General features: G+C 44.5%; 2 protein-coding genes across 3 annotated transcripts; one reads left to right on the top strand and one right to left on the bottom strand.

Moving 5' to 3' along the window:
* The first annotated feature begins 77 nt into the window (after positions 1–77).
* Positions 78–6,548, top strand: LOC113026558 (methionine aminopeptidase 2-like). 2 transcript variants are annotated; one of them, XM_080303847.1, is made up of 11 exons: positions 78–545; positions 1,257–1,367; positions 1,582–1,644; positions 2,185–2,287; positions 2,597–2,758; positions 2,935–3,116; positions 3,364–3,458; positions 4,079–4,175; positions 4,277–4,380; positions 5,387–5,502; positions 5,619–6,548. In XM_080303847.1, exons 1-11 carry the CDS (start codon positions 401–403, stop codon positions 5,869–5,871), a joined length of 1,431 nt encoding a protein of 476 aa, XP_080159973.1. In that variant the 5' UTR covers positions 78–400; the 3' UTR covers positions 5,872–6,548. The 2 variants fall into 2 exon arrangements, with proteins under 2 accessions (XP_080159973.1, XP_026031263.1); XM_026175478.2 differs by having other exon boundaries at positions 86–545; positions 1,254–1,367.
* Positions 6,532–15,038, bottom strand: LOC113026557 (netrin-4-like). Its single transcript, XM_026175477.2, has 10 exons — positions 14,689–15,038; positions 14,014–14,561; positions 12,116–12,388; positions 11,218–11,344; positions 10,814–11,002; positions 9,974–10,181; positions 9,741–9,853; positions 9,525–9,593; positions 8,689–8,862; positions 6,532–8,276 (listed from the first exon to the last, which is right to left on the bottom strand). The coding sequence occupies exons 1-10, from the start codon at positions 14,798–14,800 to the stop codon at positions 8,134–8,136; spliced, it is 1,956 nt and encodes a 651-aa protein (XP_026031262.1). The 5' UTR covers positions 14,801–15,038; the 3' UTR covers positions 6,532–8,133.
* Positions 15,039–21,701: the final 6,663 nt, after the last annotated feature.

Genomic DNA, 21,701 nt, shown 5'->3' with positions numbered 1-21,701 from the left:
GATACTGAGGAGCTGTAGCAGTCAGGTGTGCGCTGGGCTGCCAGGTAACCTGAAACTCAGCCGCTGGACGATCGGAGAAAGAGTCCAGCACAGTGCAGCTTTTAAAGGCCACACACCGGGACAGGACTGTCACATACATCTGAGCATCACAGGAACTGTGAGTCCAAACAATGTAACTCTAAAAATCTGATGACGATTGAAACTTTTTTTCTTTTTTCTTTTTTTTTTTTTTGCTGCTTGGCGCACAGGAGGATCGTCTTCTTCTGTTCTGGTTAAGTTGTTGCATAGAGATCGTCTAATAGCTCGTTATTGGCTGAAGCTCCCTCCAGCACACTTTTCTGCTTTGACCACTGGAGGCTCCCAGCAGCTTATGCGTCACTTCGTCTCTTAGCCGCTGATCATGGCGGAGCTACAGTTCCAGGCTGAAGTGGAGCCTCAACTTCTCAATGGGGATGACTTGAACGAGGAAAGAGAAGAAGCGGACGCCTCGGAATCGGTAAAGAAAAAAAGAAGAAAGAAGAAGAGGAGCAGAACCACAGCGCCAGGTAAGGAGCGCATTTTGCGGTTAGAGGATCCTTTTAAAGAAAATAGCGCAAAAAAAAAAATATTCCCCTTACTGCTCGGTGTTGTGCAGAGCATTAAGTGTACTGGACATGAGACTTTTTCAACCTGTCAGAGGGTATTCCTGTCCAGATGTCCCAACTCTCAGCGGCTGCTGCTGAAGCTGAGGGCGCTCATCTGGAAACGGGACAGACTCCGAAAATGAAATGTAACGTCAAAAATGGATTGGAAGCTGTCACTTGAAGATATGAGGGGAATAAATGTAACTTGCCCAGATTAAATATGTTTGATCCTATAATTCTCCACATAATCTGCGTGAAATTATGTAATAGACCCACAGTTGTAGTGCAATACGATGACATGTTGCCAGTTGCAGCATTACTGCTTCATCAGCAGTAAAATCCCAAAAGGTTAAGTTGCTGAAGCTGCCCTAAGTCAAGCGTGGTCCTCACAGCTCTGTCTATGAAGGGCTAAATGTCATAATGCTGCAAGCTGCATATGCCCTTGAGGATACTGACTTCTCAAGGCAAGAAATTATTCACACATCCTGCCAAGTTCAGATCATGGTAGATGCACTTTCTTGAATGGACTCTGAACCACAGATAATTTACTCCCTCTGTGTATGTGTGTGTGCGTGCATGCACGTGCATGTTCACCTGCACATGCATGCACGGCATTGTGTGACTTTGCAGCAGGGACAAGCGAGGCTGAGGGGGATAGAGACGCCGGAGGTGTTGGTGATGTGACAAAACAGTTGGAACAGCAAACGCTGGAGGACAAAGAAAGGGCCGAGGATGGAGAAGAAGGTATCTTCTTATTACAGCCGCCCACTATCAGCATCATTGTCTGCAGCGGTCATGCTGCTGGACTTCAAGTCCCAGAAAGTGCACTGTGAAATTCAGCTGATCATATCTGCAATGTGATATTTGATTTTCAGTAGCACTCCGGGAATTGTGCCCAAACGCCTGTCGATATTTCTCACTTTGCAAACTGTATTGAAACTAATGATGCTTTCAACAGATGGGGACGAGGGAGAGAACTCAGCTGGAAAAAAGAAGAGGAAGAAGAAGAAGAAGAAAGGATGTAAGCTATTTTTTTTCCCGTAGCGCACCAAAATGCACCAAGAATTTAAATTCTTCACTCAGCAAGAGGATTTTTCTTATTGTTTGTTCATTTAAAAAGCAAACACACGCACACTTAAGATATTAAGTAGATATGTAGCATTTGTTGATAGCATTGAAAGATCGTTCAGTAAAATCTTTGCGGTTGTGTATGAGCATCGGCGTGTATTCGAAAACAGACGTCACTGCGTTGAAAGCGCTTTGGAACACCAGATGATTGCAAACAGAGCACAACAGCAGTTTGTCTTTTTTAAATCCATGTCATTAGTCGTCAGTATTGCAACATGCAGTCGGACAAAACTGCATGTTGTTCAGACAGGACGATATGAATGACTTCCCCAGCACTGTAATTCTCTTTCTGTACCAGAATGCCAGGCATTGTTCTCTTAAAGTCAAAATATCAATGTCATGAGCACAAGGGCTCATAACTTGTTAACGTGTTTTATTTCCCCTCTCCTGCTGCTTTTTCCTCTGCTCCGCCTTTTCTGTATCTGGGCCACAGTGAAGGGACAGACTGACCCTCCCTCAGTCCCTATTTGTGAGCTGTATCCCAACGGAGACTTTCCAAAGGGAGAGGAGTGTGAATATCCCCCATCAAAAGACGGGTGTGTGTGACCTCTACGTTGTTCCTTCCGTCTTCCGTTGTGTGGCATTCCTACATTTAACTTAGGTCCCACTTTCCGCCTATCCATACAGGCTATAATATACTAATTGATCGTGTTTCCAGTAAAGATGTAAATCCATTCTCTTTTTTTTTTTAGTATGTTTTGCTGCAGTTAAAAATATCAGCACTGTTTTCACCTGTGCAGTGTTTTTTTCAGGGAGCATGTGTCATAGCCTCATTACAAACATTTGTATAATGAGAAAATAATGAGTGCCTCCTCTCCGTGGTGCTCCCCTGCACCCACCCCCAGGCGCAGCGCAGCGTGGCGGACCACCAGCGAGGAGAAGCGGGCCCTGGACAGGGCTAACGAGGAAATGTGGAATGATTTCAGGCAGGCGGCCGAGGCACACCGGCAGGTCCGTGCGTATGTCATGAGCTGGATCAAACCAGGGATGACCATGATAGAGATCTGGTGAGAAACACGCTGATTTGTCTTTGAGAGTTATTGATATGGTCTGAGAAGATGAGAATGTGATTAAGACCTTGAAAGAAAGGGAGGATCTGCTCCCACCTTTTCTCCTCTGAATGTTTTACCTGGCTTCTCTCTAACATCTGCTGCCTCTTTGTGTTTCTTTCTGCTTCTGTCAGTGAGAAGCTGGAAGACTGCTCCAGGCGGCTCATCAAAGAAGATGGGTTAAAGGCGGGCCTGGCTTTCCCCACAGGCTGCTCCATCAACCACTGCGCAGCCCACTACACCCCAAACGCCGGAGACCCGACTGTGCTGCGCTACGACGACGTCTGCAAAATTGACTTTGGAACGCACATCAACGGTGAGAGCTCGCTAATAACTTTTTAAGTGCTTTTTCAAGTTACGGTCTCCCATTCCCCATTTGGCACGGTGGAGTGATGATTGCCTTATGATTCTGGCCGCCTGGAATAAACTGTTCTCATAAGTTAATTAACGTCCTCTTTTTCTGGATGAATACATGCTGAATGTTTCTGCAAAAAAAAAAAAGTGTAAAAAAATGAAAATAATTAGCCGCTGCCGGCACTAACCAAACTGTTTGGTATTTTCAGGTCGAATAATAGACTGTGCCTTCACCGTCACTTTCAATCCAAAGTACGACCGACTGCTGGAGGCTGTGAGAGACGCAACCAACACTGGCATCAGGGTAATAGGGCCCGTCCTCCCATGCACCGTGCTTACACAAAGACTTATGAAAAAAAACGAGAATCATCAAACCAGATCACAGTTTAGGTTATAATTCATATCTAGTCTGAAATGCAACTGTGATAACGGGTGACGATAACTCTGAAATAACGGCACAAATCATAACGTACAGTGGCGTGTAATAATTCAGGGTGACATAAAATGTGCACGCTGTTGAATTCCTGCCAGCTGCAGGGGACACACTGTTAAAATCTGATGTAATCTTATAGTGAGAAAGCATAAAAGCAATCAAGTGTAAAATAGAAATGCATGGATATACAGCAACTGAACAGCGCATAATGCAAAAAAACAATAATTTATATTTTTTTATTAAACATGTGGCTGGAAAAAGATGATGTCTCACTTAAATGTGACTACTTTGGTACCTGATGTTACCTGATGATGCTCAGACTGGATATATTAAAGGCTGTCAGTATACGATTCACTTATTCAGAGTTAGTTCCCCCTCAAAAATCAGAAAAAAAAAGAAGTGGGATGTGATTCTTACTCTCCAGACCTTCAGTGTGCGATGGATGGCGTGTTATTTACTGACGTGTGTGTGCAAACTCTGATCTGTCCCAGTTCGCCGGAATTGATGTGCGCCTGTGCGATGTTGGCGAGACCATTCAGGAGGTGATGGAGTCTTATGAAGTGGAGATAGATGGGAAAACATATCAAGGTAAAATAAAAATGATGCCATGCTTCATCCTTTTTAATCACGAACAAGGCTTAGAGCTGCTTCCTGTTTATGAAACCCTCTGTGTGCCGCTCTCTTGACAGTGAAGCCGGTAAGGAATCTCAACGGCCACTCTATTGGACAATACAGGATACACTCAGGGAAGACGGTCCCTATCGTAAAAGGTGGAGAAGCCACAAGGATGGAGGTTTGTACACCATTTACCACAGATTACACGTGGATTAGACTGTGGGGCCCAAATTAAAAAACTGCAGACCTCTTTTTTTTTTTTTTACTAAAGCGTTTGAAATTAAACCTTTTCCACCTGACTGACCTTGCGTGAATGCAAATGGACCCTTTTTAATTCTTAAGTGCAACTGGACGAACATGTGGCTGGTTAGGGTTACGACGGGGTCTGGAGAAATGTTCCAATTCGCCGCTTTAACAGCTTCTCGGTCACCCTCCTAAGCACCCTAATTACACTTTTTAATGGAATTAGCGGCCCCATCGAGTTGCAACACGTGTTAGCACACCAGCCACTCGTTTCAATCGTGGGCATCAAGAGTTCATTAACGGGGCCAAGGAGAAAGACGGCTTCGCATTATGCAGGGAACTAAAGTGAGCCTGTGCCTGGCTGCACAGCTGTGGTGCATGGCTGGGGTTTTATCTTGGACAGAAGTGGGCATTTTAATTGGGAAGTTGCTGCGTCAAGCCTTTCACCTGATGGTTCCAGGAGAGTTGAGGAGGGGTTGATGCTGATGTGGCAGCTTTGTGTATTGTATTTTTAGCTAAAGTGTGTTGGTGTAAAAGGGCAATTACCCTCTTTGTGATCAGAGAGTGGCAGCTGGGTGTGCCACGGGGACTGCTAGCACTTTGACTGATTATCGGTGCAGCGAGAAAGGGCGTCTCAGTGCTATCAGCTCGTACCACGGGGGACTCCGACAGCAGTCACGTGCTGATAGAGAAGCAAAGTGCCAGTGAGATCCGACCAATCAACAGCTGAAAAGAGCACTACCGCCCTTTAATAGACTCCACACGAATATGTCATCGGCTGACAACTTGAGGTTTTTGTTAAATTTGCTCTCAGCCTCCCCTCCTCCCTCTAAAGTGCTTTTGTCCTATGAGTGCTCAATGACACCTGCCCTGCTCTAACAGTCTTTCATTTCTGCACTTTAAAGTCCTCGTCTCTTTTTGCTTCTTTTGCTGCTTCTCAGGAAGGTGAAGCTTATGCCATCGAGACATTTGGCAGCACTGGAAGAGGCGCTGTCCACGATGACATGGAGTGCTCGCATTACATGAAAAACTTCAACGTGGGACACGTGCCAATAAGGTTTCTGTTTTCACCTCATCGCCTCGTGCTTTATGTTTTTATACGGTGGCTTTCTTCGATCTCCAGTTTGTCACGTTTCTCTCACCTCTCTTTCCGTGTCGCCACCAACACCGCAGACTTCCGAGGGCTAAACATCTGCTGAACGTGATCAATGAGAATTTTGGCACTCTGGCATTCTGCCGCCGCTGGCTGGACCGCCTGGGAGAGAGCAAGTACCTCATGGCGTTGAAGAATCTGTGCGACCTTGGCATCATAGACCCGTACCCACCTCTCTGCGACATCAAGGGCAGCTACACCGCCCAGTATGAGCACACCATCCTACTCAGGCCCACATGCAAAGAGGTGGTGAGCCGGGGCGACGACTACTAAGCATGCGCCAAAATCCACAACGAACCAGGAGACGACAGACTTCTTCAGACTGACAGCAAATATGCAATATTTCTCTGACCTAAATTTCCAGTGCTTGAATACCTTTAGATAATTGTTTTAGCAAAAAAAAAAAAAAAGACTCTCATGAAGTTAGCTGAGATAGTTTTGTTTCATTTCTTTCTCTCTCTCCAAAGGATCAAGCCAATAGTAAAAAGGGCATATCTTTAACTGATTCAGCGTTGTCATTTTAGCTTTTTTTTGATGTGCTGCTTTTAGGTAATATGCAAAAGAGATTTATGCAAAAGAATCATGCAAAAAAAAGGAGGTTTAGGTGCTCGCACCTTGCCTGAACATGCTGTGCTTTATTGCCTTGTTAAGCTCATGTGAGGAAAACGGAACCGCTATCAAATATTTATACTTCTACATTTCTTTGCTTTATTTTAATTTGAGGCAGTTTTATAAGAAATAAATTGTTATAAATCTTGCATCCAATGCTGCATTCAAGTTCATGGAGCTCTCTGGCAGCTCTAGAGACATCACCGATACACAGCAGTTTTACAGTTTATTAGGAAGACTACTCCAATACCTAATGCAGGCTGTGCTGCAGTGCTGAAACCTGAGGAAAAACCTCCGTCTTAAGAAAGAGTTTGACCAAAAATAAACATTACAACAGTGAATGTTTATTGTTTCCACTTATATTGCTCCCTCTTTTCTTAGCTAGTAAGCAAAAATGTCAAATGATGTCAAACTTTAACCACGTACATGTGTATTTCTCTCTTTTAACCAACGGAGGGCGGTACTCAAACATGGGTTAAATATCAGTCAGCCACCTCTGCTGGTGAAGATGATGCAGTAAGGCACATCAGGCTGTTTATTCATAGCCTGGTGCTTCTGCATAATGTGACCGAGGAATGAAACCGATTTTTCCCAGAAGCATTAAGAATGAGCACACTGATGTTTAGTTTATGCAGTTTAGATGAAACAGAACGGACAGGACACAGAAACAGCGTTGCAAGCATCACGATGACGACAGAGCACATTCATTCACCCTAAAAAATAAAAAAAAATCACCACCTTGTCCTCTAAAAGAAAATTTCCAGCCCATTTCTCTTATTTTGGCAAAGTCTTTCAGACAAGGGCATGGGTGGTGATGCTATGGCTGAGGAATGCATCGTGTCCCCTCATACAGTTTGTCCTTTCTCCTTGGAGACAGCAGACCAGGCCTATTCTTAACCGGGGGCTGGCTCTAAAGTGGCTTGTGGACTCCGGATCTGATACACTGTGATGTCCATTAATACCCCGGCTTTTAATACATATTTATTTTGAGGCAGCAGGAGTCACAGGCCAAAAAGAGAAGCATATGTTCAGAGAGCATTTGCAACACCCAAACACGCACCGCTTCCTGCAGGGCTGACTTAAGGGAGGTCTTGTCAAGCGAATCCTCCTCATGTGGAAGCAGGTCTTCCAAAGAAGGTGAAATCCTTTCGTAGTGAGCTGGCTATAAGAGCAAACAAATCCCAAGTGTTTTAGCCTGTTGTATGCAGAGAGGGTTTTGTTCTCATCAGTCAGCAGGGGGGCGAGTGGCCCAGAGTAAAGTGGAGCTGCTCAGATTTAAGCCATCTGATTCCTTTAATGTTTTTTCATCCTCTCCCTTCATCCCGGAGTTACTTGTTCTGACTTGCACAGTCCCAGACTCACCACCAAGGACATCTAGCATATGTACTCTTCCACACACGCTGCCTGATGTTTACTCGTTCATGATTTATCGGCAATATCTGTGTGACGACACGGATCATTCAGTCTGTGCCTTTGCGAAATTTCAAAGTAAACAGTCTTCCATAAAGTGGATACAGCAGGACGCTCCGACAGCGAGGAAATCGAGCCAGGAAATGAAGTATAATTGAGTATTTAATATGCACTTCTTGCTGCTTTATAAATAATCTTGAAAGTTTTATGAGCTGAGGCACAGCATAACAGGAATACAATTCAGACAGCTTTGTGCGGATGAAGGTTTTTACGGTCTGCTTTGTTCTCTTTGATCCTACAGTGACTGTAGTCTGGAAGGTATCTGCTCTCACATGCTTATTTTTATCACAGGTTCACAACCTCAGTCCTATAGCTTTTTCCCCCTTTTGTTCTGAGACCATGGACCGTGGAAAAAAAGAAAAAGAAATAGGCAGCGGTTTCACTTTCATGTCCAAGTGAGGCCTAATTCAGACAGTCCTGCTGCCAGCTGCGTCCACTGCACTTCTCGGCGGTTCCCTACCAGTGGCCGCAGTGTTTTCTGAGGATGTGGAGGAGTTTGCGTCCGAGGCTTGCCTTCCAAGGTTTAACAAAGCTCTTGGTGTTAACAATAAGTCGGCCTTTCTTCCAGTCTTCATGACCAGCCACCACATACTCAGATCCTATATTGGAGAAGGGGAAAAAAAGCAATAATGTATTTCAGATCTGCTGAGAATGCCACTACAGCAGGGTGAAGAAAAAAGAGAAAAAAAATGACTATGGAAATGTACATCATTTAGCTATAACAAGTTAAATACCGCGCTTCCCTGGCTAGCTTAGCAGAAGCGATTATTGTGGAGTGTTAGACGTGAAATAGTCTCATAACAGAGAAGTGTGTCTAATCTTTTAGTTGTAAATGTCCAATTTAAATGAGTAATGCTTGGATGTTGGCACTCACTCAAAGCCTCTGTGAGAGGCGACAGGGATCTTTCACTCTGCACAAAGCCGGCACTCTTGTGCACTCAAGAGTCGACTAATTATACACTTCTGCATCGTGAGCAATAAAGTTTCTCATTGGAGCCGGCTGCAGCTGACCTGGGTTGAGGATGGGGCAGGTACAGCCGTGGGTGGTCCAGGACTCTGGGTAAAGGGTAACACTTCCCCTCTGGATCTTCATCTGAGGGTTCTGATACAACACCTTCTTGACCTTGACCTTCACCTCTGCGTGAGAGCCTTTGTCGTGGGCTGACATCACCTTTGCCACCAGTACTGCCAAGGCAAGAAAACAACCAAAAGAAGTAAACAAATAATAACCATGTGAGAAACATTCTAATCGTTTAGAATATAAGTGTTGACTAATAGTAGTACTAATAAGACTCTAATTAGAATTTTCTAATGTGTTTTTTGGCTCTGAAGGAACATTTCCTCACATTTATGAAAATATGTTCTTTTTAAGGCATGTAATTTAAGATATGGGGTGGTACCTGTGGTCAGTCAGATGTGACATAAGCATGAAATGTTTAACCTGCTAGCTCCGTAGACAAAGACCACACGATGTCCAATTTTACTGATTTGCATGGTGTCTTGCATCAAAGGTGAAGGTAATTATCTAGTGAATTCCCCCCTGAGCCATCGGGTGTCATATGTCCTGCCTTCTGCACATTCTTTCCAGGTAGCAGCCTCACCTAACCCAAACTGATCACTTCAAGTCAGGAGAGCACGTCTGAAGCGGACTTTGTCCTGTTGTGTGCTCCCTGTGAGACAGGACCTGATTATCTTGACACTGTCCACAGGTCATGTGCAAAAATGATTTAAAATATGAGACCCTAACCCTATCCTGGCCTCAAGACATCAAGCATTTCATTATAAATCATTCAGATTGTTAAGATTGACTCTCACAGGTTTACAATAAATGTAAACATTTTTTTTACCATAGTCAAACTCTGCAGCACAGAAGAGTTTAGGGTTGCCAAGGGTTACCTCTATGCATTCACATTTCTCTGGAAAATGAAAGTCAAACAGATAACAAGATTAATACACATAATTTCACCGTGAAGTATAGATTGTTAGATGAAAGCAGCCTTATTTGCATCTATGTGGGCCGATGAGCACGCAGAGTGCTTGGCGTGATGTGACCTGTGACTCACCGGAGTGGTGCAGTGCAGAGAAAAGCTCCTCTACCCTAAAGAGTGCCGTCTCACTATATTTGCTGCTGTGTCCCATGTGGCCACTGGCTGTATAGAAGACCTCCACATCTGAGCTGTGCCGCAGAGGTAAAACCAGTCAGAGCCAGTTAATAACCCAGTATGCTCTCAAACTCCCCAGCATAAATCACCTGATTTATTTCCATTAATACATATGGTTGAGTCTTGGCTCTTACCCAGAAATGCAGTCACCAGTGTAGGGGTCACAGTCCCCCGTGCAGTCACACGGACGGCAGCCGTATTCATTAAGCCCCCAGTATCCCGTCATGCAGCTGTCACAGTAGGAGCCTCCGACACCGGGCTTACAAGTGCACTCCCCGGTGTTAGGGTTGCAGAGAGTGCTGCCACCTGAGTGGACTGAGCCGACAGGGTGGCAAGAACAGGCTGTGCAGGAGAGAGTGACAGAACAAGAGAACTGCGTGTTAACATCTCTGTAGCAAACACTTCTGAACTTCCACATCAGCTGTATTTTATCATTGCACTCGTTACAAGCGACAAGTCGGAAGTATGTTATGTAGTCAGTGTGCTTTGAGCAGATGCAGCAAAAACAAACAGTGAAGGACTCCCTCGGCTCGCTGTCTGAAGGCTCGTTGACATGACAGATTGATTTTTTTTTTTCATTTCTAGTTTGTGTAAGAAAGAATGTTGCAGAATGCTTGGAAGGATGGAAGGGCAACAATGGGGAAAAACGTGGAGACATTCCTCCACTGTTTGCAATTACAGCCACACTCTGAAACCTCGAATGCAACTTAAGCAAGAATTACAGAGACTCCTGTTAAGGAGCGGGCTAAAAGTCTGCTTTGTGTCTCATCAGTGACTTAGGAAGGTGCTGGAGCAAAATCCCCTTATCAAGGAGATCAATGTGCTTTAATCCAGAGGGTAAAAAAGAAAAATCAAAACCCTCCAAATAGCAAATTCTGCAACTCTTAGTTGGACTTTTCAGCTGGCGTTGCTCCAAATAGAGTTTAAAGTTTTGGTTTAAGGCCAAAAAACAAAGACACACTGTGGGGTCTTACCTTTGCAGGAGTCAGGTGCCATTTTTGGTCGGCTGGGATCTCTGTAAAAGCCCTTCTTACAGCTCTGGCAGTGACGGCCCTCCGTGTTGTGGCGGCAGTCGTCGCACACCCCGCCACGCCGTCGCCCCGTTGCGAGCCACAGCCCTCGACTGAAGTGACAGCTCCTGGCGTGGCTGTTACACTTGCACTCTTTGTTCAGACGAGCGTGGGAAAAGAAAAGAAACATTCAAGTGTGACGCTTTAATCAGCTCACCTCTCAACTTTGAACCCCAGTGACACTCTTTAAGCGGTGCATCAGCATCTAAAAGGTGTGCGTGTGATTTATGACGCTAAATTAATTTTCCCGATAAGCCAACGAGCCGCGTGTCCTACGATGCATCTCACTCTCTCGCCCCATCACTCACTCTGACACTCGTGCGCCGTCCCCGTGATGCCGTTGGCGGCCTGCCAGGGTTGATCGTTGTAGAGAGGTGCGCAGCGCTCGCAGTGCTCGCCGGCCGTGTTATGTCTGCAGGCACACTTGCCGTGGACCTGCCGGACAAACGCACCAGACAGTGAGAATTTAACAGTTATTGAGCGTTTTATTGTATCTGCATGCACTAAAGGAACATCGCTTAGAGATCAGTTATGACTTCATGTGTCATGTGACCAATTTGAAATTGTTAATTTAGCTGTTTATAGTTAATTATACACAATAATAGCCATTTTAAATAAATGTGTATTTTGGAGTCATTGTTGATCCATTTTCTAAAATTGATGCTGCACATAAACAACCATGCACATTGTAATAAGCACCTAATGTACTTATAACCAACCTCCTTCTTAAGTATCGCAACATAGTGGCATCTAAATGCACGCTGACAGTGTTTACACACTGTGCAACATGTCTACACCTCTTAGGCTGTGTTGGCAATAAACTATTGTTTCTATTCTCCACTTACAGTTAAGAGAATAACATGACTGAGACTATGGGCTGTTAAAGTATTAGGCCGAATACCATAATTAAGGTTTCCACCCCCTTAAATCCCTGTAATGGTAGGTAAAGCTGTGGCTTAATATTCAGTCTTCACTGCAGCCCTCCACTTCAGCAGCACATACCAGCACACAGCTGGGTAACGAGGGAGTGGTGGGAACAAAACCCCAAACCCAAACCACATCACAAACCTCGAGACAAACTGGGGGCATCAGCAGATTTCAACGTGACACAACATTTGAGTACATTCTCACAACGGGGCATTTTTGTTAGTGGGTTGTCATGTACCTGCAAACCGTTTCACAAACTCAAGCTCAATGAGTGCTCACCATGTTGCTGATGTTCTGTGTGCCAGAAAGGTGGGCACGGGCCGGTTCGCAGTGGTCGGCGTGTCCATTGCAAAGGCAGCTGCCTTTGACTATAAAATCATAGATGGCGTAATGATCCGTGGGGAGGGCAGAGGCACCAGGATGCTTGGCCTGGCAGGGGCACGGCTGAATCTGCAGCAGACGGACTCTCAGGTTGGTGACCATGAGCTGGTCCTGAGCAGCCGGGCCATAGGGATCCACTGAGTGCCAGGGTGACAAGGCTCGGTAGATCACCTGGAGGATGAAGGGCAGCACATGTGAAAACCTCCAAAAACCTCTCTAACAAGTATTAAAAAAACAATCTTAGATGCACTGACGGATCATGACCAAACATAAATTAAGTTTGTAAAAGCAGGCACCAGCCTGGATTTCCTCACACGCTTGTGCTACAGCTGCTGTTACAGCAATACATGAGTAGCTTAAATGTGAACATCAGTGTATGGTTCTTCTTCTCCCTCGTTACATTTTGTTAAATGTTGATTGTTTAGACGAATAATCTCAGCCCGCCTCTGAATTCTAAGAACAGGGATGAAAACTGTGAGTCACACAGAGGAGAAGGAAGTTATCACAGGCTCAAAACATTCACTTTTAATATCTATGGACCAAGTCTGTGTATAAAATACACTATATACTACAATATCCTCTCCAAATGGCCTTTCCTTTCCAGCCCATATAGATTATTTTTAAACATGTTGAGCCAACTGGAAGTGAATTATATGTTTTTCTGGAAGCATACTTGAATTTTGTCACTTTTCCTTCAAAACCCACACAGTCACCTGCTGTTTAAACCGTCTGTTTGCAAGGGGCACGCTTGCAGAAACCATTTGAGGGAGTGGAACTAAAGGACAGCAAACAAACTGAGAGCTCGTACCGAGGCCCAGCATGAGACAATGAGAACTCTAGAGAACCTCAAGAATAGAAATATGAAGCTGAAAATGAGGGAGTGATTACTTTGCTAAGGTTTGTACAAGTCATGAGCATGAGAGAGACTTGTTGCTGTGTCAGAATGGTTGTGCAACACTGTGGCACCACGCACTTGGTAAATATACAGAATCTGATGTGCAATCTGAAAAGGCTGATTTATAAGGAGCACGTTTTACTTCATCTCTTCACCAAAAACAAACAACAACAAAAAACAAGGTTGACTCTAAATATTCATTTCAACAATTAACATTTCAGGGCTTCTTTGAGTGTTAGCAGAAGAAGGGACGCTAATTATAAAGGATGAGAAGCAGAGCTCACATACTGGCAACACACACACTTCAGGCAAATGCACTGCAATTATGAGATCAGCCATATATTCATTGTGTTATCCAACCAGAACCTCCCAACATGTTCTTAGGCAAATTTAGAGCAAAACAAATCTTTACTCTGTCCAGCGAGAGTCGATCTGTGAATGAAACATAGCTGGTGGTAAGGCAGCATATGGCTTGTGTGTGTAAAAAAAAAAAGTGTCAAAATGAACTCTGATATTGTAGCTGTGCATATCACAGCAGCTTGAGGCCTTGAAGGCAAGGCCCATGAGAGGGAGATTAGTTTACAAAGCTTGGTCAACTGTTTGGTTGGTAGTTTGTGTGATAGCAGCTAATAAAGTGCCAATAAATAAATCACAAAGGTGAAGCAGTTGCTGTGAAGTGCTGGGATGTCTGGCAGCACTGATGTGATCACATATCTCAGAAATGACACTCCAGATCTGCCCTCCAGATCTCTGTCAGAGCTACAGTACATCACTCTTCTCCCCTTTTCAAGGCTTATTTCAAAATGATTCGACTTCAGATGACTTGTTTGATTAGATATGTAAATCCGAAACGTTCCATAACTCCATAAGCACATAACTCAGATTTCAGGACAACACTCACCTCTCCTCTGCTACAAGGATAAGCTCCTGAATACTTGGAGGTGCAAGTTGCCCCACCCTCGCCAACTGGTGACCCCTCCACCAGGCCAAACGTCTCGTCGCAGTTTCTGGCAAAATATCTGAGGGTCTTCCATGTGCGTCCACGGTCCTGGGAGCGCTCCAGCACCATGGCAGCAGGGCGTGGGGAGCGGAACACCAGGATCAAATGGGTGAAGAGGAACTCCGTCTCCAGATCCAGCTGGAGCGTCTCCTCCTTTACCCCCTCCGCAGATTGCCACCAGGTGTCAGGGTGGCGGAAAGAGGAGTCGCTCATGGCAGATGGAGGGTGCTCCTGGCTGGGGATGGCAGAGTTACACCGGCTGCACGTTGCCGCCGAGCAAGACCCCCTGCTGCTGCGGGGGGCGGAGGTCTGTCTGTAGAAGCAGAAGGGCTCCGAGGAGTTGAAGCCGCACACCGACCGAGTGCTCAGCACTCTACCCAGGGCCAAGTTGCCCATGCGGGGGTTGCAGGCTCGTCCAGAGCAGCGGTGATCCCTGGCTTTAGACGTTACTGGGGAGAGAAAGTGTGTGTTTACTTTTGGGATATTAGTAATTGGAGATCCAGCTAGCATTTTCCAACAGTTAAACAACTTTCTTAAATGACACTGAAAAGAAACACCAAGCAGGTTCATACTCACCGGCTAACAGAGGAGAGGATGCGCTCACCGGGAAAATGAGCAGCAGAATCCACAGCCTCATCCTGACTGCGCTGTAAGTCTGCATAAGGTAAAACAAGGCAAGAAGGCGCATTCAAGTGCTTTATCTAAGGATGCCCATTTGCTAATAACGTCCCCTTTCCCTGTTATAAAACTGCTACAACAGACATTTAGAAATGCTGAGTTTAATTCCGCCTTTTGTCGTGTTTAAATCCTCTGCAGGCTTAGCTTGGACTACTTCATCCCAATCCTCGGCACGCATTATTCTTCAATTATTTCCACTCCACCCCTCAGGATTCAACTTTGCTGTGGAGAGTTTTCATTGACATTTGGGAATATGAAGAGATTAGCACCGCCCTCTTCTGGTCTTTTCCAGACCACTCCCACTCCCACTAAAATCTGAAAACACCAAAAGTATTCCGGGAAGACCTTATGACGTAAACGCTTTAAAGATGATAGTGTTGGAAAAAATGATGAAGCGAGGTGATTATACTGAAATATACAGGCTTCTATTTTTACTTCTAATAATCATCCAACACAGTTCTAATAATCTTTTCTTTTTTTATTTGTGTGCTCTATTTGTTTTCATTTTTAATTTTATAATATGAAGTTGGTTGTAATGATCCTCAGTGCAAACACATTAGCTTATCCTATAAAGAGAATACACAGCAAGTAAAATGAGACAGAGGGCACCATGGCTGTAGCTAAAGGGAAGGGTATGAGGTGGCACTATAAACTGTAAATCAAAGAAGGGAGTAGCCATCATGACATCACTGACTGGTCAGTGTAGTCCAGTGTTGGGATAGTTAGCCCCCCCAAAAAGTAATGCATTGCACATTCCTTTATTTTGCCCTGGAGGAAATAAACTGTTACACTACTCGTCATTTTACTTTTCCGTGTCCCTGTCATGTCCTGAAATGCCTCATCAGTTCACAATATAAAACTTAGGTTAAAGTCCCTATCGTCCTGAGCACATATAAACACACACACACACACACACACATATATATATATATATATATATATATATATATATATATATATATATATATATATATATATATATATATATATATATATATATATATATATATATATACCGACCAATAACCTGCCTCAGTACTACATGGAAGCTCCTGTCAGGGATCATATCGGCTAAGATGAACAGGCACATGGGTCAATACATGAGCGGGACACAGAAAGGAATTGGCAAGAATACCAGAGGCGCAAAACACCAGCTACTGGTAGACAGAACAGTCAGCCGAGACTGCAAGACCAGACTGACCAACCTGTGCACTGCCTGGATTGATTACAAGAAGGCCTATGACTCAATGCCCCACAGCTGGATACTGGAATGCCTAGAATTGTACAAGATCAATGGGACCCTGAGAGCCTTCATCAGGAACTCAATGGGGATGTGGCGTACAACACTAGAGGCCAACTCCAAGCCCATAGCACAAGTCACCATCAAGTGCGGGATCTACCAAGGAGATGCTCTGTCCCCACTGCTGTTCTGCATAGGCCTGAACCCCCTCAGTGAGATCATTAACAAGACTGGCTACGGATACCGACTACGGAACGGAGCAGTTGTCAGCCACCTCCTGTACATGGATGACATCAAGCTGTATGCCAAGAGTGAACGAGACATCGATTCACTGATCCACACTACCAGGCTATACAGCAATGACATTGGAATGTCGTTCGGACTGGAGAAGTGTAGTCGGATGGTATCAAAGAGAGGGAAGGTAGTCATAACTGAGGGGATTGAACTACCAGAAGGCAACATTGCAGACATAGAGGACAGTTACAAGTACTTGGGGATCCCGCAGGCGAATGGGAACCATGAAGAGGCCGCTAGAAAAGCTGCAACCACCAAGTACCTGCAGAGGGTCAGGCAAGTCCTGAGGAGTCAGCTGAATGGTAAGAACAAGATCCGGGCCATCAACACGTACGCCCTGCCCGTGATCAGGTACCCTGCTGGGGTAATAGGCTGGCCAAAGGAGGAGATAGAAGCCACTGACATAAAGACAAGAAAGCTCCTTACCATGCATGGAGGGTTTCACCCCAAGTCCAGCACCCTGAGGCTGTACGCTAAGAGGAAGGAAGGGGGCCGGGGACTGGTGAGTGTCAGCACCACAGTCCAGGATGAATACATTGGGAAGATGGCCCCAACTGACCGAGTGCTCAGTGAATACCTCAGGCAGCAGAAACCCAAGAAAGAGGAGGGAGACGAGGAACCATCATGGAAGGACAGGCCCCTGCACGGTATGTACGACCGGCAGATAGAGGAGGTGGCTGATATCCAGAAATCCTACCAGTGGCTGGACAAAGCTGGACTGAAAGATAGCACAGAGGCACTAATCATGGCAGCACAAGAACAAGCTCTGAGTACAAGATCCATAGAGGCTGGGGTCTATCACACCAGGCAAGACCCCAGGTGCAGGCTGTGTAAAGATGCCCCAGAGACAATTCAGCACATAACAGCAGGGTGCAAGATGCTAGCAGGCAAGGCATACATGGAACGCCATAACCAAGTGGCCGGCATAGTGTACAGGAACATCTGTGCCGAGTATAACCTGGAAGTCCCGAGGTCAAAATGGGAGATGCCCCCAAGGGTGGTGGAGAATGACCGAGCTAAGATCCTGTGGGACTTCCAGATACAGACGGACAAAATGGTGGTGGCTAACCAACCGGACATAGTGGTGGTAGACAAACAGAAGAAGACGGCCGTAGTGATCGATGTAGCGGTTCCGAATGACAGCAATATCAGGAAGAAGGAACACGAGAAGCTGGAGAAATACCAAGGGCTCAGAGAAGAGCTCGAGAGGATGTGGAGGGTGAAGGTAACGGTGGTCCCCGTGGTAATCGGAGCACTAGGTGCGGTGACTCCCAAGCTAGGCGAGTGGCTCCAGCAGATCCCGGGAACAACATCGGAGATCTCTGTCCAGAAGAGCGCAGTCCTGGGAACAGCTAAGATACTGCGCAGGACCCTCAAGCTCCCAGGCCTCTGGTAGAGGACCCGAGCTTGAAGGATAAACCGCCCGCAGGGGCGTGCTGGGTGTTTTTTTATATATACGTATATATATATACACATATATACACACATATATATAATGCTTCTTTTTAGAGTTTGGAAGGTGACAATATAAATCTAAAAAGACACTTTGAAGTGGCCGACTGTGATTCTGCTGTAGAAACACGTACAGATGGAAACTGAGGTTTCAGTGCTGCAAGTCTGATTGTTCGTCACTTCCTTTGTTACCCATTGAAGATCAGGGTCTGGATGCTGGGCTGGTATTGGCAGACACTCAATTTAATGTCAGTCTGGGTTCTTTGCTAGCTTTGCCTTAACATGTCGTGTCTGTATAACACAATTGTTTCTGCAGTTTGCACTTTATCACTAGACTTTTGTCCTTTCATGCAATACAAAGAAAAGTAATTTTCGTATCTGCTTTCCTCAAAACTTGTAGCCGGAAACCATTTTTTGGTTATTTTTATTTCTAATAAACAAATAAAGAATCATCCGCTCAACACAACATTCATGAATGTGCCTTCCTCCCTAAAGCAGGATTTAGAATTCCATTCAAAATCCACACAGGTGTTACATTCCTGCTACATATCAGCACTTATTTCTAACTGCAGCTCATTAACCACACTTTATCTGTCTGAAGTTGTCAGACAGGCAACAGCCCCAGACCTGAGGGGGTCACGCAACCCTTGACCCAAATAATTATCCGGTTGCATGCCTTTTTTTTCTTTAGCTTTTGTTGTTACTTAACCCCGAGATTCAAAAGAGTCATTTCAAAGAAGAAGGGAAAAAAAATGTGACAAGCAGGGAGCAGATTTATCGAGCTCATTTGATACTGTGGAAAAGGTTTAAAGTGCAGATAGATAAAAGAAAATAAGAGTAAAAATGCCAGAGACATAGTGATGAGTGATGAAAGGAGGAACGTGCTGTCAGGACTAATGTTTTCTCACAGTAAAATAAAATAAAATAAATGCCTATTGTATGACTCATCCTCTTACACATGTGCATGTATATGTTAAAGGAGAGCAAGTGGCGCGGTTATGAGCAATCTCAGTCTCTTCCCTAAGGCATCCCGGCCCCGATGGATCAGGACATTCCTGGAATACTGTGACTCTCGTCACAGTGACAGCGTCTTTAAAGGGGACAGAGTTCATGTCTGTGTGTTTTTAGATTTACCACGGCTTATTTTAGGTTTCTCCACATGATCCACTGGAGCACAGGGTGATGCACCTTGAGCCTCTTTGCGCATTGCTTGCATGTTTTTCGATCTTAAAATCCCAGGAGTCACCGTGAAAAATGCTGCAGGAAGGATGTCTAATCTTGGCCAGTCTGCGCTGTATTCCCCTGGCAGGATGAAAGCGAGGCACGTTGCAAGAGAATTCCTCTGCTCGCTTTAACTCCAGCTGTTTGTTGTTTTTCTTTGTTACACAACTTCCACTCGGTCATATTTGATACTTTGACATTGTTGGGAAATCACTTTATTGAGCTTTTTAGATCAAAAAGGCAAACACCATCTTCAAAATTTGATCTGGTTAGCAGTCAGAGAAAAATGTTGAGTAAAAGCTGCCCAAAGCACATGATTAATTACGTAGCTTGTTGGTGTGGCAGACTGCTTTTCATGCGGTCATGTGTAGGAGTCCTTTTCCACCCAAAGGTTGCTCCCACAACCTTCTGAGATGCCGGGAAGTCCACTGAAGAAATAGCTGTGCACAAAAACTTCTGTAAAAAAAACACAACTTGAACTTTTGTGACATATAACATGTTACTAAAGGAGCTTTAGAGCGTCTGGCAGTCTTTATGCTGGCTGCTTCATAGCTACAAGTCTGTGACAGTTTTTCTTAACCAGGAATTATATTTGATTTCTCGCATATATACATAAATGACCAATGTTTAAGTGCATGTCAAAGGCAAAGACAACTGTCTGATTTGTTGTTTGGTGCACATAAATGCAGTTATAGATGTAAAAGGCCAGTCTGGGGAAGTTCAGTAACACATGAAATAATGCTTCCCATGTCAAATTACCTCCCTGCCTGCTGCAGTCTGGCGCTGGACCTCCAACAGCCAGCGCTGCTGTGATCCTGTCATCTATGGCCCAATAAGAAGACAGACACAGGGCTGCTGGCCAGCTTTATTTCCAGACTGTAAAAGGATATGGTTCCCTCCCCTCCCGTGCTTCCGTGTCACCTAGTACCTTCAGCCCACTGAACCATCTCAACCTTTGCAAGTAATCTGTCTACTCTCCTGTAAAAGCCAGACAAAAAGCCAGACATGCTCCAGGCAAGCAAAGAAGGTGCCCTGCCTGCAGGGTAAGCATTAAACAGATGGCTCTGAACACCCGCTGTCACTGCTTTTCCTGCCGTTGCATTTTTATGACGTTTATCACTACTATCTGTCTGCTCGATCCTAGCCATAACATCGCTCCCACCCACATTTCATCAGGCAGTGTAATCTGCAGTGCCAGCTCTAAAATGCAAATCTTCTTGTGATGTAACTCATTTGGAATTTAATGCTGTTAGTAATTCATATCATATAGTAACAATAGCAACAGCCCAACACATATTATTTTCTGCTCAAACACTTCTAGGAATTTATATTGTGTACCAATGAGCTTATGACACATTAGGAAAGAATTAGCAGATAGCTGAGTGCAAGCTCGATGTAAAGACAAGAGTGGACACAGAAATAGGGAAGCTGTGGAACTTTCACCTTCATGTAAGCCGAGCAGCCGGACGTGTCCCATTTTTTATTTTAAGTGTTGTGAGAGGGGAAGAGTCCCACAGAGAGATAAAGTGTACTGATGTCATGTCATCCGCTCCATGACATGAACAGTGGTAAGAATAAAAACGGAAAAAAGAAACTACAGCAGGAGGGAAGCTGTAAAACACTTTAACTTTGCAGAAGTAGCAGGTGTGAGTTCCTCGTTTTGTCTTGTTGAAACGAGATAGCCGAGGAAGGAAACGTTAGAGAGAAAAGACTTTGCAGATGATGTGATTAGTTGGGTGTATAAGCGGGATGTTTCGGGTGAACGGACCTGTCACAGTCTCATGATTCAAAATTTTAAAGGTTTTCAAAGGGAACAATAACAGTATGAAGCAACCAAGTATAAAGCGCAGCTTCATTTTAACTTTCACTCAAAATTGTTTGTTGCCATCACGTGCATGCTCACTGATTCTGCTGATGAGCAGTGCTTGCATGCTTTAGTATAAAACTAATTGTGTATTTACATTTCATTGACTTTTTTTAGGTCTCAAATTGTTTATGCAAGACAGAAAAAGTTGTTCAGGTTTTTTGTTTTTTTTTGCTAAAATATCTGTTTTCACTTTTCCTTTTATAATATGAATATGACACTGGTTGCAGTGATCTTCAGTACAAACACTTATACTCTACATTAACTTATTGCAAACTAATATCAAAGAGAGTGCATAGTAAGTGAAGTAAGAGAGAGGGCACCAATGCTGTGGCTAAAGGTAGGGGCATGGGGAGCACCAAAACTGTATATAAAAGATGGATGTAGCCATTGTGAAATCACTCATTTGACAGTGAACAATGTTGGGCTCTTTAGTCAAAAAAAGGAATGCATTACACATTCCTTTATTACTCCCCAGAGGAAGTAAACTGTTAAACTACTCATCACTTAACTTTTCTGTTATTCTGTAACATCCTGAAATGCATCATCATCAGTTAGCAATATAAACTAAGGCTAAAGTTCCACATAATGACACAAATCCCTATTGTAACAGGCAAATACATACGATGCTTCTTTTAGAGTTTGAACGCAAAGCTGAAAACCAGGTCAAAGAGACTTTGAAGCGGTCGCCACTTCCACTTAAACTCTGCTATAGAAACGCGCAGGTACAAATTAAGGTCACAATGCTAAAAACCCGATTGTTCATTACTTCCTTTGTTACCAGTTGACTATCACGGTCGGGTTGCTGGACTGCTGTCGGTGAACACTCAGCTTTAACGT

The sequence above is a fragment of the Astatotilapia calliptera genome, chromosome 7 (genome assembly GCF_964374335.1).
Source record: "Astatotilapia calliptera chromosome 7, fAstCal68.1, whole genome shotgun sequence".
NCBI classification, from domain to species: domain Eukaryota; kingdom Metazoa; phylum Chordata; class Actinopteri; order Cichliformes; family Cichlidae; genus Astatotilapia; species Astatotilapia calliptera.
The sequence above is the reverse complement of the archived record's forward strand: the minus strand, read 5'-3'. Positions and strand labels throughout refer to the sequence as shown.

Bases quoted from the DNA above. Each gene is read 5' to 3' on its own strand.
- LOC113026558 (XM_026175478.2), top strand. From the start codon at position 401: ATGGCGGAGCTACAGTTCCAGGCTGAAGTGGAGCCTCAACTTCTCAAT. The intron at 3,117-3,363 runs GTGAGAGCTCGC...TGGTATTTTCAG, and splicing joins CTTTGGAACGCACATCAACG to GTCGAATAATAGACTGTGCC. The intron at 5,503-5,618 runs GTTTCTGTTTTC...CCAACACCGCAG, and splicing joins GTGGGACACGTGCCAATAAG to ACTTCCGAGGGCTAAACATC.
- LOC113026557 (XM_026175477.2), bottom strand. From the start codon at position 14,800: ATGCGCCTTCTTGCCTTGTTTTACCTTATGCAGACTTACAGCGCAGTC. The intron at 8,863-9,524 runs GTAAAAAAAATG...TTGCCTTGGCAG, and splicing joins TGCTGCAGAGTTTGACTATG to TACTGGTGGCAAAGGTGATG. The intron at 8,277-8,688 runs GTCAGCTGCAGC...TCTCCAATATAG, and splicing joins CTGCCCCATCCTCAACCCAG to GATCTGAGTATGTGGTGGCT.